This window comes from Colius striatus, unplaced genomic scaffold, assembly GCF_028858725.1.
Source record: "Colius striatus isolate bColStr4 unplaced genomic scaffold, bColStr4.1.hap1 scaffold_43, whole genome shotgun sequence".
In the NCBI taxonomy this organism is placed as follows: domain Eukaryota; kingdom Metazoa; phylum Chordata; class Aves; order Coliiformes; family Coliidae; genus Colius; species Colius striatus.
Genome location: NW_026908524.1, coordinates 187,683 through 203,478, shown reverse-complemented (window position 1 = coordinate 203,478; position 15,796 = coordinate 187,683). Strand labels below are relative to the sequence as shown.

The 15,796-nt window shown below is 48.1% G+C and overlaps 1 pseudogene and 1 gene segment (V, D, J or C); both read right to left on the bottom strand.

Moving 5' to 3' along the window:
* Positions 1 to 993: 993 nt before the first annotated feature.
* On the bottom strand, positions 994 to 9,581 carry LOC133629401 (T cell receptor delta constant-like; annotated as a pseudogene).
* Positions 9,582 to 13,298: 3,717 nt separating this feature from the next.
* On the bottom strand, positions 13,299 to 14,003 carry LOC133629400 (Ig heavy chain V region C3-like). The segment is given in 2 exon segments: positions 13,299 to 13,633; positions 13,946 to 14,003. Coding segments are annotated over 2 exon segments (393 nt in total).
* Between the last annotated feature and the right edge of the window lie 1,793 nt (positions 14,004 to 15,796).

Below are 15,796 nucleotides of genomic sequence, written 5' to 3'. Positions count from 1 at the left end.
TCATTAGGTCAGTTGTGTTTCAGCAATCTCCATCTCAAAGTCATAAGAAAAAGCACAGAACAAACCACAGCATTTAGGCTTAGTAAAGCTTTCTTTTGGTCACCACTTCTGTAGCCTAAACTGCTGTGTGCCACACATTTTGCAGGAGAAATGCAGGTTTAATAAAGAAACACTTCCTTGGCTGAACATTATCTGGTTGAATTGAATCACTTCACATCCAACACAGGTCTCATCTACACTATAAAACTGCTGATGCTAAAGCTATCTAAAAATCATTAAAGCTATAAATAGCATCTCCTCTGCCTGAATTCTCTCAGCAGTAATACATCAATAACGCAACATGCCTGTAAATGCTGTTTTTAAAGGGTCATATATCTATGAGGACTGGATTTTTCAAAGCTATTGAAGCGATGTAGAGCTTTATACTAACATGTACTAATAAACCTTATACGAACTTATCGCAATAGTATCAAGCTTATTTTTTCAGACAAAATAAATTCACACAGGAGCTGTAAAAAGGTCGTGGTTATCTCCTCACACAACCTCCCGGGTCCTCCAACTTCCTTGAGGGCAGAAACCGGTTCTGCAAGGGGCCAAGTGATATCTCAAGTTGCCCAAAGATCAGGGGTGAGAAAGCCTCAGGACTTATCAGCCTTCATCTCCCGAGGCCCCAAAGACCATCACCGGGAGACACCACGCAAAGGAAAGGAAGAAAAGACCTAATTTACATGCCAAATCGGGGACAGGTTGTGTCTTTGTCTAGGTGGATAATGTCACCATACGATTTTGTGACTTTGTAACAAATATAAGTCAAGCAAGTTGCCCAGGCGGGTGGGCAAGTTTATACACCCCCTGCCCCCACCGTGCCGAATAAACATCCTTCCTTATCACTCTTGGAGCGACAGAGTCTGTTTCCGCGAGTCAGAAGCAGGTTGGATGCTGCTGTCTAGAAGTGAGAACAGTGGCGTGATCAACTTCTACTTAGCAGGGGGTTAAGAAAAAATACAGTCTCCTCAGTTCACAGAGAAAAAGAAACAGCAAAAGCAGCTACAAGTCTTGAAATGAAATCCACTGGCCAGGCAGGACTCGGCAGTACGGAAGGTCTGAAGGGGAGGGTGCTCTGCTGTCTTCTGCGTGGTTGTTGTCAGTAGATTTGACGTTGGCCGTTTGACCCGTTGTGCTGCTGGGACAAGCTCTCCAGCTGCTCTTCACAGTGCTGCTGCCTTGTTTCCACATCGGCCCTTTAATGCAACCGGGGCTACATGCCATTGTCTGACAGCTGTGAGATCAAGACAGGTAGACACTCACAAAGCTTAACCTGGACTATCTTTTGTGCCTCTTTGTATACCTTAATTTAAAAAGCCTCCCCTCTCCTCTCTCTCCTCCCACTACTTCACATGTCAGTGTTTTCAGAGCCTTGCTTTTAACCCCTTATTTGTGTTCATTTTTCTCCAGGCTTTGTGCTCTACCACTTGAAACAGTCAGTGAGATCTCTCTCAGGCACTTCTGGTAATACCTGAGTTGTTCTGGCAAAGAAAGTTTGCTGCAAAGAAAATTTGGGTACCAGACAGCAAGAACTGAGCTTTGGATATGAAAGGGGCTGTTTTCTTGGTGGTTTGGGAGTGACAATGGGACGATTTTCAGGTGGATTTTTTTGGTTGTTGTTGGGGATGAGGTTTAGATAAGCATTGTGCTTTTTCCCAGAAACCTACAAGAGTTATTTAAAGGGAGCAGGAGCAGGTGAACAGGTGTAATGACAGAGAACTACAAAAAGACAAGGGGTCATTCCTGGCATGAGCTTCCAGTTTTTCTATAGATCAAGCTATGTGCTTCCTTACCTCAGAAAAGAAACAGCTTGATGCTCACGAGTGCATTGAAGGCAATACTTTTTGCCAGCAGGACTCTCAAGCCCAACACAGTCACAGAGAGCATGTTTGTTTTCTCCCCTTCAGCATCTGTTCAGTGATAGAGAAAAGATGAGAGAGATCATGGTCTAGATTTGGATATCGTGACACTGTCAGAAAGTGGGAAAAAAACCAAACCCAAAGGTTATCGATTCAGGGGAAGATGACAGAGATACATGACAACAACATGGGAGGAGGATATCTGTCTACACTGGGTTTTGCTTTATGATGCTTGTCTGCTGCTAAAGCAGCTGCCTTTTAAAGCAGCTGTATTTTGATTCCCCTACCCCTGAGAAAATAGATTTGCATGCATTTACCACCAACATTGTCATGTATCTTCACAATCTATTAGGTAACTAACCTTGCATAGAGATGTCTGTGGTGTTGCAAATGTTCCCTGTTACTGATTCTTCAGCCTCCTTTTCTGTAGCATGATAATAAAAAAACGTTACAAATGATAGTCACATTTTTAAAAGGATTAAACAAAATGTTCACATGACCCTTCCCATAGGAACACGTGGGCAGTACAGCCTGAGGCTCCGCTGACCACTCACTAATTCTAAGATTAATGAAGAGGAGGAGATTTCTCCATGCATTTGCAGAAAACAGAAGAATTATTGAATTGCTTTGGGTTTAGTGTTTGAATGAGTAAAAAAATCAATCCCCTTTTTCAAGAAAAAGAAACAAAATCCCACCACTGTAACTTTTTGCTGTGTTTACAAAGGCTATTTCAGGCTGTGCCAAGATGTTTGCTTCCAGGGGGAAACTATTTAGTCATAACTAAATGTGCATTTTTAAAAAAGACTGTGCCTTACTTTTCTCCCAAAAAAAGTAACTCCAAGTTGTTAAACAGTTCAGATTGTTTATGCTTTTAAACATCTGTCATCTCCACTTGCTCATGTACCAGATGTCTTCCCCATTTCTGCTGGTTACCCAGCACAGCACTCACTAGCAGGAGAAACAGCAAGCATCAGAAGATGCTGCCTCCAGAAATAAGCTGCAGCTGTACCACAAAACTGTACCTAGCAATGCTTCTTTGCCATCGTGTTTGGCTGTGCAAGCCACCTCTGTGCCTTTTGTTGCACTGACCACCTTAATGGTATCGTACAACCCTTCTGATGTCAAAACGGGGGTATTTTGCTCATATATGGCTTCATTAGAGGACACCTCCAAGATGACATTCTTTGTATAGAACTTCCTTGCCAAACAAGCTACTTTCTCGGTGTTGCCATCTTCTTCCAGTTTCTCGACTTCATCACAATGACTTGTGGGTCAGAACTCCTTATGTTGTCTGTAAAAAAAATAAAGCATTGTTTGGGCATGGTTTGGTTTGATTGCCAACTTGTCTGAGGTGCTGTCACTTAAAGTTCATATATACTCCAGCTGTGACTAATTCCTGGCTTTATCAATGACTAATTGCCTTTTCTTCCTCATTATTTCTTACTGCTGCTTCTAAAAGATCAGATAAAGGCAGAGAGTAGGGGTTTTTATGGGAGCTTTCAGTTCACAGGATTCTAAGCCTCCTTTTTTCCAAAGCTCATTCTTTATTTATAAGTAAAGGACTTGCAAACCAGAAGAGAACATTTATTTATTCCCTTCCAAGAGTCAAATTATACCACTTTCTCAACAATTTAATTCCTAAAAATAACACTTTGATCAAGGACTGTCTTGCATATTCCAGAGACATAGGAGAATAACTGGTTTTCCTTAACTCTCCCTCCCCTCCCCCAAATCTTCTCCTGATGTGGCTAAAAGGTTTAACCACAGCAAGAGTAACAGGACAAAGAGATGTCAGTTTGTTGCTTCACTATTGTGCAAAGTTACTCCAATGAATGACGTTGCAGAAATGAAGTGCTGCTGCTGGACTGGGGACAAGGTTGATCTTTTCTAGAACAAATGCTCAGATGCAAGAACGACTTTTGTCTCTAAGATGGGGAAGTAGGAGAGAAGCAATCAGAAGTCTGTGAATTGTGGATCTCCACTTCTCCAGGAGTTCCTGACAAGGTCAAGAACTTTCAGCTGTGGGGAAAGTTTTCCTCACTAGACATTGCACGTGCTGTGAGCTATTCCGACACATCAGGAGACAATGAAAAAGAGTAATACTGGTACTTGGTTCAACAAAAATTCTTTTGCTTGTTCTGAAAAGTGTGACCTTTCTCATCCATCTGCTGTGACATACTGTTTGTTCCACAGCTCCAGGGGCAGTTAGAAGTATAATGCAGAATTGGTATAATAAACTGATTTGAAGGGAAGAACAACCCGAGGCCAATGAACTTCTGATGTCCATGGACAAATCTTCTTACAAGCTTCCTTAAATTAGTGCAATAACCTTCAGAGGTAATGTTTTAGTGTTAAGAAACCAACAAACTTCAAGGCATGACAAATGTGCCCGAGCATTGGAGCTTTGAAAGAGCTTAAAAGATGCTGATAAGCTTTCAGAGGATTTGAAATCCCTGCTCTCTCATCTTTCCAAAGAGTTACTCTGAAACTTTTATATACTTTTCTTTTTCAGTTTCGAAGGCATTTTAGAGTTCAGTTCCCAATTCCAAGCAACACACATGAATGATAAAGGTTTCACAACTGCAGAAGCCTTAATTTCAACTACACAGCAGCAGCCTTCTCAAGGAATTTCTTATGACATACAAGTAATGAAACATGATTGCTTAAACTTGAAAGAGATGTCTTTTCAGGAAACAGTGGTCTCAAAATGATTCAGTAGCCAATAAATCATTGTGATTTCTTGAAAAATAAAATATCTTTGCCCTCAGATCATAGATGGAGAAACCAGGCTGGTTCCACATACAAATGTCAGGACAAGATTAGCAACATGAATTTTGATAAAATCAAGAAACTGCAGGGAATCATCCAGCGTGCTTCCTTGCCAGACAGAGCTCAGCTTATGAAGGCTGGTTAGACAGACAAGAAAAGATTTACATGTCCAGCTTGTCAGGAGCATGCTGATGGATCTCTCTGCTAAAAAGAGGTGCATTAGGCTTTGAATTTTGCATGGCATCTGCCTTGCAGGGTGGTCAAAAGATCTTTCAGGTGTAACATTTTTCTCAACACAGGACACTTTTTTAAGGTTTGATCAAGGGGCTCTGATTTTACTCTCTTTGCCACCAGTACCCCAATACTGAACAACTGAGGTGAAAGCCAAGTAGTACTCTGACATAGCTTCACCTACAGCAAACAGATACCAAACAGGAATCAAACATTCACTGAATTCAGTTGACCTATTCAGTTTAACCCCAACTCTGAATAATTTAGTGTCAGGAGGTTGGGACGTCCCTTTTTTCTATAGTAAGTAGCAACAGGACAAGGGGTGATGGGATGAAGCTGGAACACAAAAACTTCCACTTGAGTACAAGAAAAATCTATTTTCCTGTGAGGGGAGGGAGCCCTGGCCCAGGCTGCCCAGGGAGGGTGTGGAGGCTCCTTCCTTAGAGCTCTTCAAGACTCACCTGGACATGTTCCTGTGTGACCTGATCTAGGTGAACCTGCTTCAACAGGAGGGTTGGACTGGATGATCTCTAAAGGTCCCTTCTAACCCCCACCTTCTGTGATTCTGTGATTAAACTAGTACAGAAATGTTCATAAGGCTCCATTCAATGCTTTTGTATATCATCCTTCTCTCGTCTCAGTGCTGTGTTTCTGATTCTGACATAACAGAAATTCTTAAGGACTTAAATGTCAGCCTGCACAGAAACTTTATTTCCCTTTAAACTGTCAAAGCATGACTTTAATACTTAAATCATCTAACTGCATATGAGAATGTAATAGATAGAAAGCCTACAGTCTAAGTAGCTACTTTAAGGCATTAGGGAGTCTGAGTTACAACTCAGACAAGGTTAGTACATAAAGGACATCTACTTGGCTCCACAGTCAGTTGAGTGCTGTTCCCAAAAACAAGCGCAGCTCTAACAGTTTAAACATGTCAATCAAAAAAGGCTCATTTTGCTATTCCTCCCACATGCATTTCCTTTCCAGGTGCTGTAACATGGTTCTGCCAGAGTCTGCCAGTCCTGTGGTTTCTTTGTTATCTGAGAAGAGGCTTTTCATTTTTTCTCATCTCCAGCATTTTTAAACAGTCAATGTACTAGCAAGCTGCTTCTCTGGCATGATGCACTGGGTAAGACTTTCAGCAGGAGCAAATGTACACAGTGCAATTGTGGTTGATAAAGAGAATTATTTCCAAAAGCATCAACTGAGCCCCATTATTTTGCATTATCTGAAAACACATACACAAATCCCTACAACTGCTTGCTTTTGGGAGGGATTTATGTACATACAGGACTCTTTATGTGAGAAACAAGAGCATCATACCAGCATTTCTGTGAATGTCTGAAATGGCAACACCACTGCTCAGTCTTCCCTCTCCCTGTCTTTTGTTTCCTTCTTGCCACATTCTACTATTCTCTGTGGCATATTTTGCTTCTTTCAACAAACAAACAAGCAAATATCATCTTCCAATCAACGTAGAGTGATGTTAAAATAATGGAATCTGGCAGTTTTGTCTGGCCCTACACTTGCAACTGAGGATTTCCTGGTTGGGAGGAACAAATCTTTCTCCAGAATGATAACTTTGTATTCCTTTAGCCCTTTGGAATTTGAAATGGACTTAAATTGTTCCAAAGCAGACATTTATTCCCATGCAAGACACCCAACAGACCTGGACAGATATTAGGCAGCACCTAAGGGAGTCCCATGACTTTCTGGAAGGAGAGCAGGATGTTTTAGATACGTAACATTACATGGGACATTTTTGCAGCACTTTAAGGACATGCAGACCTCTAAAAGCATCGTAACAAGTCTTAAGGTATGCACCTGGACGTTCAGGATAACGAAGATCTACTTAACAAATTCATCTCCTGTCCCATTATTCATACTTCCACAAAAAACCTTGGGGTGACATCCACCTATTCTTTACATCATAAAATTCCAAATAGAGCTGGGAAGAACTAAGGCTTGTTATAATCCCTGCTCATCACATTTGCATTTTCAGAGCCTAGGCAACTTCACAGCCAATTTTCTTTCATTCTAAGCAGTCTTAGACATGAGGCAGCTGTGAAAATTTAAGCCCAAGGATATTGAAGCTCCTTTCTCCTCTGTTTCCATGCCAGTGGAATTATTTACCTGGTGAAACTATGAATGTGGTGTTAGTGTCACTTATGTTAAAGCTAAACATGAAGAGAAATAACAAAATAACTGCCATGCTCCATTCATCTCCTCTTCAGAGGAGCCTGAGGGGTGACCTCATTAATCTTTACAAATCCATAAAGGCTGGGTGTCAGGAAGATGGAGTCAGGCTCTTCTCAGTAATGTCCAATGACAGGACAAGGGGCAATGGGTATAAGCCTGAACATAAGAGGTTCCAAAGAAACAGAAGGAATAATTTCTTCACTGTGAGGGTGAGGGAGCACTGGAACAGGCTGCCTAGGTGGGTTGTAGAGTCTGGGAACATTCAAAACCCACCTGGATGAGTTCCTGTGCTTCTACTCTAGGTGGTCCTGCTCTGGCAGGGGAGTTGGACTGGATGATCTATCGAGGTCCTTTCCAACCCTTAAGAATCTGTAGTGTCAAAAACTAACTTCTTATACCAGAGAGCTAAAGATCCATCTGAAAACATCTCTCCACTGTCAACTCATGACTAAGTTGTTCATTCCTGCTCAAAATGATTCAGTGAAAATCCACTGGAGGGTAAGACACTTCACAGGAAATTTGGGCCAAATTGCTATCCAGTTAACACGTTAAGTAATGTGAGCCAGCAATGTGCCCTCGTGGCCAAGAAGGCCAATGGCACCTTGGGATGCATCAAGAAGAGTGTGGGCAGCAGGTCAAGGGAGGTTCTTCTCCCTGTCTACTCTGCCCTGGTGAGGCCTCATCTGGAGTCCTGTGTCCAGCTCTGGGCTCCTCAGTTCAAGAGGGACAGGGAAGTGCTGGAGAGAGGCCAGTGCAGGGCCACCAAGATGATCAGGGGACTGGAGCATCTTTCATATGAGAAAAGGCTGCGGGACCTGGGGCTGTTTAGTCTGGAGCAGAGGAGACTGAGGGTGGATCTCAATAGTTACAAACATCTCAATGGTGGGTATCAGGAGGTTAGGACATCCCTTTTTTCTATAGTAAGTAGCAACAGGACAAGGGGTGATGGGATGAAGCTGAAACACAAACAGTTCCACTTAAATATAAGAAAAATCTCTTTTCCTGTGAGGTGAGGGAGCCCTGGCCCAGGCTGCCCAGGGAGGGTGTGGAGGATCCTTCCTTGGAGACTGGACATGTTCCTGTGTGACCTGATCTAGGTGGTTCCTGCTTCTGCAGGGGTTTTGGACTGGATGATCTCTAAAGGTCCCTTCCAACCCCACCATTCTGTGATTCTATGAAGTAATGCACACCCAGTGCTTGGGGATGATGGAGCAATAGCAATATATAGAGGCAGCCTTCCTTAGCAGGCTCAAGCTGAGGATTCACCTGGAAACCCTGGACAGAGTGATTATTGCAGCAGAAAGTTCTTACAATGAACCCAAACTGTTAGATTCCTTTGTCCTCCTCCACATTAACAACATTTTACAAATAACATAATGACACTTACTTGGCTCAACTGTGAGAGTCGTCCCTCTTCCAAAAATAAGCTTATCTGTCCTCACACTGCTGATACTTACTGCAATCAATCACTCTTTCCTTGTGGTATTCAAAAATGTTGTAAGAACAGGGGTTGAAAAGCCAGATATTTGTCCTAATCATCCACATGTGCAATCCCATGAGGATTTCCAGATCCACATTTTCTTCCAAAACTGGAAAGGGAAAAACAATAATGATTTCAAAGTGAGGACAGAATTTCCAGCTTCTACCTTTCGTCCACCTTTTAGAGACCCTTTGAGCTCTATTCCCAGGATAAACAGAAATATTAAAAGAATGTTGCATTTGCCTCCTTAATCATTTCAGTCACTCAGCTGCTTTTTTCCCCAAAATATGTTGCCTTTTTTCCTCCTCTAGGTTTTTGTACAGGACCCTATGCTGTTTATATCATTGTGGTGACCCAGCCACCACAGTGATAGATTTCATTGCAAAAAACTGTCACTTCCTGCTTCTTTACTACTCAGAATTTGGATTCTAGTCATGTGACTTCTTGAGTGGTTTCTGATGCAATACACCACATAAAGAAATGTGATATCAGTAAACAGTAAAGAAACATGAAAATCCAGCACTTTTAGTGCTATCTCAAAGCATTTATGACAATCTGCTTCACCTTGAACCTGGTTTCAGTTCTCAGGAGTTTATCTGAGCTCTTATCTGGGCTCTAAAAGTTGGTGTCTGAGGGTCATTTAGTGCCTTAGAAAGTCTTTATGCTGGTTTGAGACAAGGAAGCAGGCAAAATGATTGTTCATAAACACAGACTTATTGTGCACTGTTTGAGCTCAGGATCCAGAGAGGAGAAGACAATGCAGAAAAGCAGGACTGGAGCCCTGGACTTCAGGAGAGCAGAATCTGGGCTCTCCTGCTTAGAAAAATCCCATAGGTTATGGCCTGGGAAAGAAGAGGGCCCTGGAGCTGCTTGATTCTCAGAGATTAACTCCTCCAAGTTCAAGAATGTTTCATCTTGACGATGCAGCAAATGAAGAAACTTTCAAGAACATCTGTGGACCAGTTGCCCCAATCTTACCAATTTCTAACTACTTTCATTCTAAATTTCCTAACTCTTTCTGGACTCTCCAGTATTTATGGTCTCAAAACCTGTTTTCATGGGAAATGACAAACATCACATTTATGAATTGTTAAAACATTCCTTTGGATTAGCTGACAGTGGTTTGATGGAATCTGCCTTGATGTGCTAAAGCTGCTTATGCACTCAGGTATCTGATTTTTACTATCTCTTGAGTTATTTTTATAAGGGTTTTGGAAGGATTTTCCCAATTACTCCTGCACCTTTTTTTGTTTCTCAGTTTCTTTGCTCTTGTGAGCTAGATTATTTGACCACAGTGTTGGCTATTCTGTGGGCTATTATTTATTTACCTAAGCCCTTGGCTGAGCTTGAAGGGGGAAATATCTAGTTATGACTGACCAAAGCTGGCTTTTTAATTGGATCATGGAGCAGTCTCTGCATCTTCACACCCAGTTCTAAGACACAAAACGAAACAGCATTACTTCATCCTATTGACAAATCAGTGACTCCCCACTAATACAGTGGTTCCCCACTGGATTACTCCGTGTTTATTTGCATTACTGTTGTCATTACTCTTTATTGTGTTTAAGTGTTTTCTCCTCCTTATTCCCCCATTCCTCCCAGGAAAATGTTGAGATGTCTGATGTGATACTTTCAGTCTCTTGAAATGTTGGCAGAAGAAAGAGAACAAGCTCTAAATGCCTCCTGTAACAGACCTGGGTACATCCAGGTGCCTCTCTCACAGCCTTTGCCTGCTGCCAAGTCTTCCCAGAGCAGTGAGAACACACCCAGTTTGTCACTGGGCTCTCAGATGCAACTGAACAGCCTTTTCCCTTTGGGTGGCCACAGAAACACACTTGCCATCACAGCCTCCCACAAGTTGTTGCAGTACCTCTATGCCCCTTGCCAGGAAAGTCAGCTCAGAGAGGTGTAGCAAGTGCCTTGCCTTGAGGCCAGCAACAACCATCCATGATGGATTTAACCCCCCTCTTTCCAGGTCTGCTCTGGCCCTGCCTGTGTTGCAAGCACTCTGCCCTTTTCAGCCCTCTGCTGCTGCAGAAACAGGGTAGTGAAGTGACACTCTGTTTCCATGGGGCACCAGAAACCATGGTGTCTCTTTCCCCAAGATGCTGTTTGCTGATGACTCCATCAGCCTCCCACACAATCACTTCCTTCATCTTGCTCAGAGGCCACCTGGCCAGTGTCTGTCTGCTTCAGTGAGGAGCAATAAACTGTGATCACTCCAAGGAGCAAAGACTGGAGTGATGCTGGTGTAGCATCAGACACTGGACTGGTAGGAGAACTAAATGGTTCTCTGTGAACTCAGCAGAAAAAGTTTAGCAGAGAAATAGAGCTGGCACCAGGAAGGAGGCAACACCTTCCCCTCTTCTGTGTCAGACAGGAGCTTTTTCTGATTTTCCCATTCAAAACAGTAAGTGCATCTGAAGGACAAAGCCCTTTCTTTCCCAAGCTGGGATGGTGAGGAATCCACTCTCCTGCCCCTGGAATGGCTCTGAATGAGCACAGCAGGGACAAGGACCTCTCACAGGCAAGCAGGGAACAACTACACTGCCCTCCTGAAACCTGTTTTTTTTAAGATGGGCTGCAGTGCCCCATGAGCAGTTTCCAGCCCCAGTTACACCACCAGCCCACAAGATGAGTGAGCAGCAGGTTGGTGCATCCCCATCCCACCTCTGCAGAGGCTGGTCAGATGTCCAACACTGCTGTGCCCTGCAGGGATGGCAGGAAGGGAGCCAGGGGCAGGTCAGGCTGCAGCAGCCAGCACAGCTCCACAGAGCCCTGCAGAGCACAGGGGCAAGCTCAGTTCCCAGGAAACATCAACCCTTTCACTTACCTGTGATGGGGAACATCAGCACACACACGGCAGCACACGTGGCCAGAGCCGCTCGCTCTTGCCTCTCTGCCCGCAGATCAGCTCTGCCCACATCTTCCCTGCCTCAGCTTTGGTCACTGTACTCACCCCAGGCAGTGCTACAGGCTGGGACAGAGAGGCTGGAAAGCTGCTCAGAGGGAAAAGACAGGAGTGTTAATTGGCAGCAGCTGAACATGAGCCAGCGGTGTGCCCAGGTGCCCAAAAACGCCAATAGATTCCAGGCTTGGGTCAGAAATAGTGTGGCCAGCAGAACCAGTGATGGAGGTAACGCCTCTGTGAAGAACAGATTTGAGAAGGGAGGTTGTTGGTCAGTTGCAAAACTGCAGCAGCCACAGGGAGGGAGAATGTGAAAACATCTGGGCAGACCCCAAGGTCAGTGGAGAAGGAGGGGGAGGAGGGTGCTTGGGCACTGGAAGAAAGACTCCTCTGTGATATGTGGTGAGGACCATGGTGAGGCAGCTGTGCCCCTGCAGTCCATGAGGTCCTCAGGGAGCAGAGACCCACTGGCAGCCCGTGGAGGAGCCCAGGCCGCAGCGGGTGGATGCCTGCAGGAGGCTGTGACTGTGCTGGAAGCTCATCGTGGAGCGAGCTCCTGGCAGCAGCTGGGAGCCTGTGGGGAGGTGCCCGTGCAGAGCAGGTTTGTGTCAGCGCTTGTGAGCCTGGGAGGGCCCCGGGCTGGAGCAGTGTGTCCCCGTGGGACTGTTGTGGCGGTGGGTGACCCCCGCTGGGGCAGGGTGTGAGGAGCTGCCCCCATGGCAGGCCCCAGGCTGGAGCAGTCGGTGAGGAGCTGCAGCCCGTGGGAAGGAGCCACGCTGCAGCAGTTGGTGAGGGACTGTCTCCCGTGGGAGGGACCCCACAGTGCAGCAGTGGGAAGTGTGAGGAGGCCTCTCCCTGAGCAGCAGCAGCGGCAAAGTCCATCTGTGATGAACTGACCACAAGCCCCATGGTCTGCGCTGCTGGGGGGAAGGAAGGGGAGTCCTGGCCAGAGGAGGGGTGGGGGAAGGTGTTTTTCAGACGGTTTTATTTCTCATCTCCTTGCTCCTCTTTTGTAATAATCAAACCTTTTTCTCCCCAAGTTGAGTCTGTTTTGCCCGTGACGCTCACTGCTGAGTGAGCTCTCTGTCCTTAACTCACAAGTGGTTTGTTCTATTTCTCTCTCTTTCCTGTCCCATTTAGGAGGGGGAGTGATTTAATGACTTGGTGGACACTGGTCTAAACTACCACAACTCACCTGGCAGCAAAACCTCTCTGGGCAAAAAGAGATGTGCTGTAGGGCCACCCCAAGTTTTCTCTGGAGCAGCACTGCACGCCGTTGCTGCTGGGATTCTGAAGATGGCCCCACAGCTCTCAAGCTGTCCCTTGCTCCTGTTACAGTCTCAGATCTGGGAAAAAAAAAGCACAAATTCCCTATTCTGCTCCAAAGCTTCCAAATGACACTGTATTTCCCTCATTTTCTCTACCCAGTCCTCAGGCAGCTAAGTTGTGGGCTAGACTGAGTGAGCCTGAGCCATGCCCAAAACCACAGCAAGGCTATTTACAGACCCCACCAGCTGGGCCATGGCTGGGTGGGAACCAAAGCTAACAGCAAAAACTGTTTACAAAGGCCAAAAGGTTATGGAGTGTGACAGGGGTAAGGATCAGCCTGAGACATGGGGAGATGGCAATCAGAAGGGTCAGGACAGAAAGGGACAAAACCAACTGAAATGACCCTTTCAGAATCAACACTGGAAAACTGATGCTGTAACTACACAACTCTCCGGGGAGCAGCACTGAAAAAGTGTGGGAATAGTCCCCAGTTTTGAGGCCCAGAGTTGGGGCAGTGCCAGGAGGTTTCTGCTAAAACTCATTTACATTTCCCGTCCCTGTGTGTGCGAACAGCACAGAAGTAGCGGGCAGAGTCCTGTGGGCTCGGGGCACTTAGAGACAGAGCTGTCCTAAACCGGGAATTGTCCCGGGACACAGAGGCTCGACCATTCACTGCCGGTGCACGTTGAATCAGTGATGAACTAGGGGAGATAAAGGACACCCACTCCAGCCTGCCTCCGGGTGCCTGACGGTACCATCTTATTGCGTATGTCCCGAAGTCGAAGCCGTGTCCGCGGCAGAAGAGGAGCACGGAGTCCCCGGGCGCTCGCTGCCCTCCGCCGGCCTCCACCAGCCTCAGCTGCGCCCACACGCCTGCGGACGGACGGACGGACGGAGAGCGCGGGCACCGGGCACGGCGCGCCCACGGCCCGAGGACGGGCACCCGCCGCCCCAGCGCCCCCCGCCCGGCCCGGACACAGCCGCAACAGCGGGGCAAGCCCCGCACCCGAACCCTCCCGAACCCTGCTCTTCCCTCTCTCCTTCTCACTTTCCCTCGCCCTCTCCCGGCTTCTCCTTCTCTCTCCACCCGTCCCTCTCCCTGTTCTCCCCCTCCCTGTCCCCCTCCCTCCCGCTGCCGCTGCCCCCGCCCCGGGCTCGCCGCCCTCCCCGCCCGCCGCCTCTCACCTGCCGGCCCCAAGGCCAAGCCCGAGCCCAGCAGCCACGGCCCCGGCCCGGCCGCCATCGGCGGAACAAGGGCCCGGCGGGGCCGCACACGAGCCGAGCGGAGCCGAGCTCGGGCCCGCCGCTGCCCGCCCCGTCGCCTCGGCCCCTCGCCGCCACAGCGCCCGCGCCTCTGCCCGAAGCCCGCACGGCCGCCCCGGCCCGGCCCCCTGGCGACAGGGCCCCTCCGCGCAGGAGAAGGGGCGGCGCCACAGCACCGGCGCGGGCTGGCCCCCTGCTCGGCCCCAGCGCTCCTGCGCACACGCTCAGCCCCTGCCGAACGGTGCTGGCGAGCTTCAGAGCTGCAGGAAACGAGGGGACGGTGCCGCAGATGACCCGACGGCATCAAAAGGCTGCTCCGTTCCATCGGCGCTAAGAGCCGCGGCAGAGATGTGGCGGGGGGAGACGTGCGGGAACGGACAGCATTTGCCTTCAGCACATGTGCGGCTGACAGCGCTCTGCAACGAGCGGCTGATCCAGCGCAGGGTTGTGCTGCTGATAGCCTGAGGCACCTCAGCCGGCTGCAGCAGTGGGCTGCCAGCAGCCTCACAGAGCTCAACAAGCACTTAGGACACATTGCTGCACCGGGAGCAGAACAGCCCTAAGCACCAGGACAGTCCATGCTCACCCAGCTGGAAACAGCTCTGCAGAGAAACACCTCGGGGTTGTGGTGGACACCAAAGTTTCCGTGAGCCAGCAACGTGCCCTGGCGGCAAGGGCAGCCAGCGGCATCATGGGCTTCTCCTCTCTCTACTCCTCCCTCTCCTCCCCGCCTGCGCGCCACCAACAGCCCTGCGCAAGGGACGGGCTGTCAGCCGGCAGCGGCAACTCGCGGGTGTCTCCCCGTGCCCCGCACCCCCAGCCCGCTCTCTTTGACAACTTCCATCTCTTCTATCAGTTTCTAACCATCCTTTGACCAATTCTGTCTGTCTCTTTAGGATCACCCCAATTCAAGCTAACTTGAGGCCAGGCTGATTTGTTCAGGCTATAGGGTTTATGGCACATTCCTGCCAAATCTCTTCTCTCTGGACTGAACAACTCTCAATGGCATGTCACCATCAACTCAAGCTTTGACCTTGAACAAATATTGGAGAATGTTGACACACATTACCCACATTTTTCCTGACCCTGAACACTGATTTCCTCACACACATCACACCAGAGGGGCTTCAAATACCCTGGACACTGATTCCCTCACACACATCACACCAGAGGGGCTTCAAACACCCTGGACACTGATTCCCTCACACACATCACACCAGAGGGGCTTCAAACCTTTTATGTTCACACACTGGGCACAAATCATTTCCCACAGACACACACTGGCTGTTACAGAACAGTGGGGAGAGCAGCGGGGAGGGTGCTGCAGAGGCCGGCTCTGCAGGACGCCTCAGTCTGATCCCTCACCAGTGACCTCTCCTCCTTCCTCTCCTTCCTTCCCCTGTTGCCATGTTGGGCTCCCTGGCCTCACCTTCCCTCTGTGCCCTGAGGCGAGCCCGCCTCTGATTGGCTGCGGGGCTGTCACTGCCCTGGCTGGGCCCGCCCTCCCTGAGGCAGCGTTTTCTCTGATTGGCTGAGGAGCTGTCACTCTCTCCTGGGCTGGGCCCGCCCTCCCTGAGGCGATGGTGTCTCTGATTGGCTGCGGGGCTGCCACAGCTGTGGCTGGGCCCGCCCTCCCTGAGGCACCGCCGCCTCCGATTGGCCGCGGCGCACACGTCAATCACGGCTGTGCCCGCGTCCTGGGCTGCCATTGGCTGTGCGGGGCTCTGGCTCCCCTGTGGGCAGCCGCTGCCAGGACAGCAGCTCTGCCTCTGG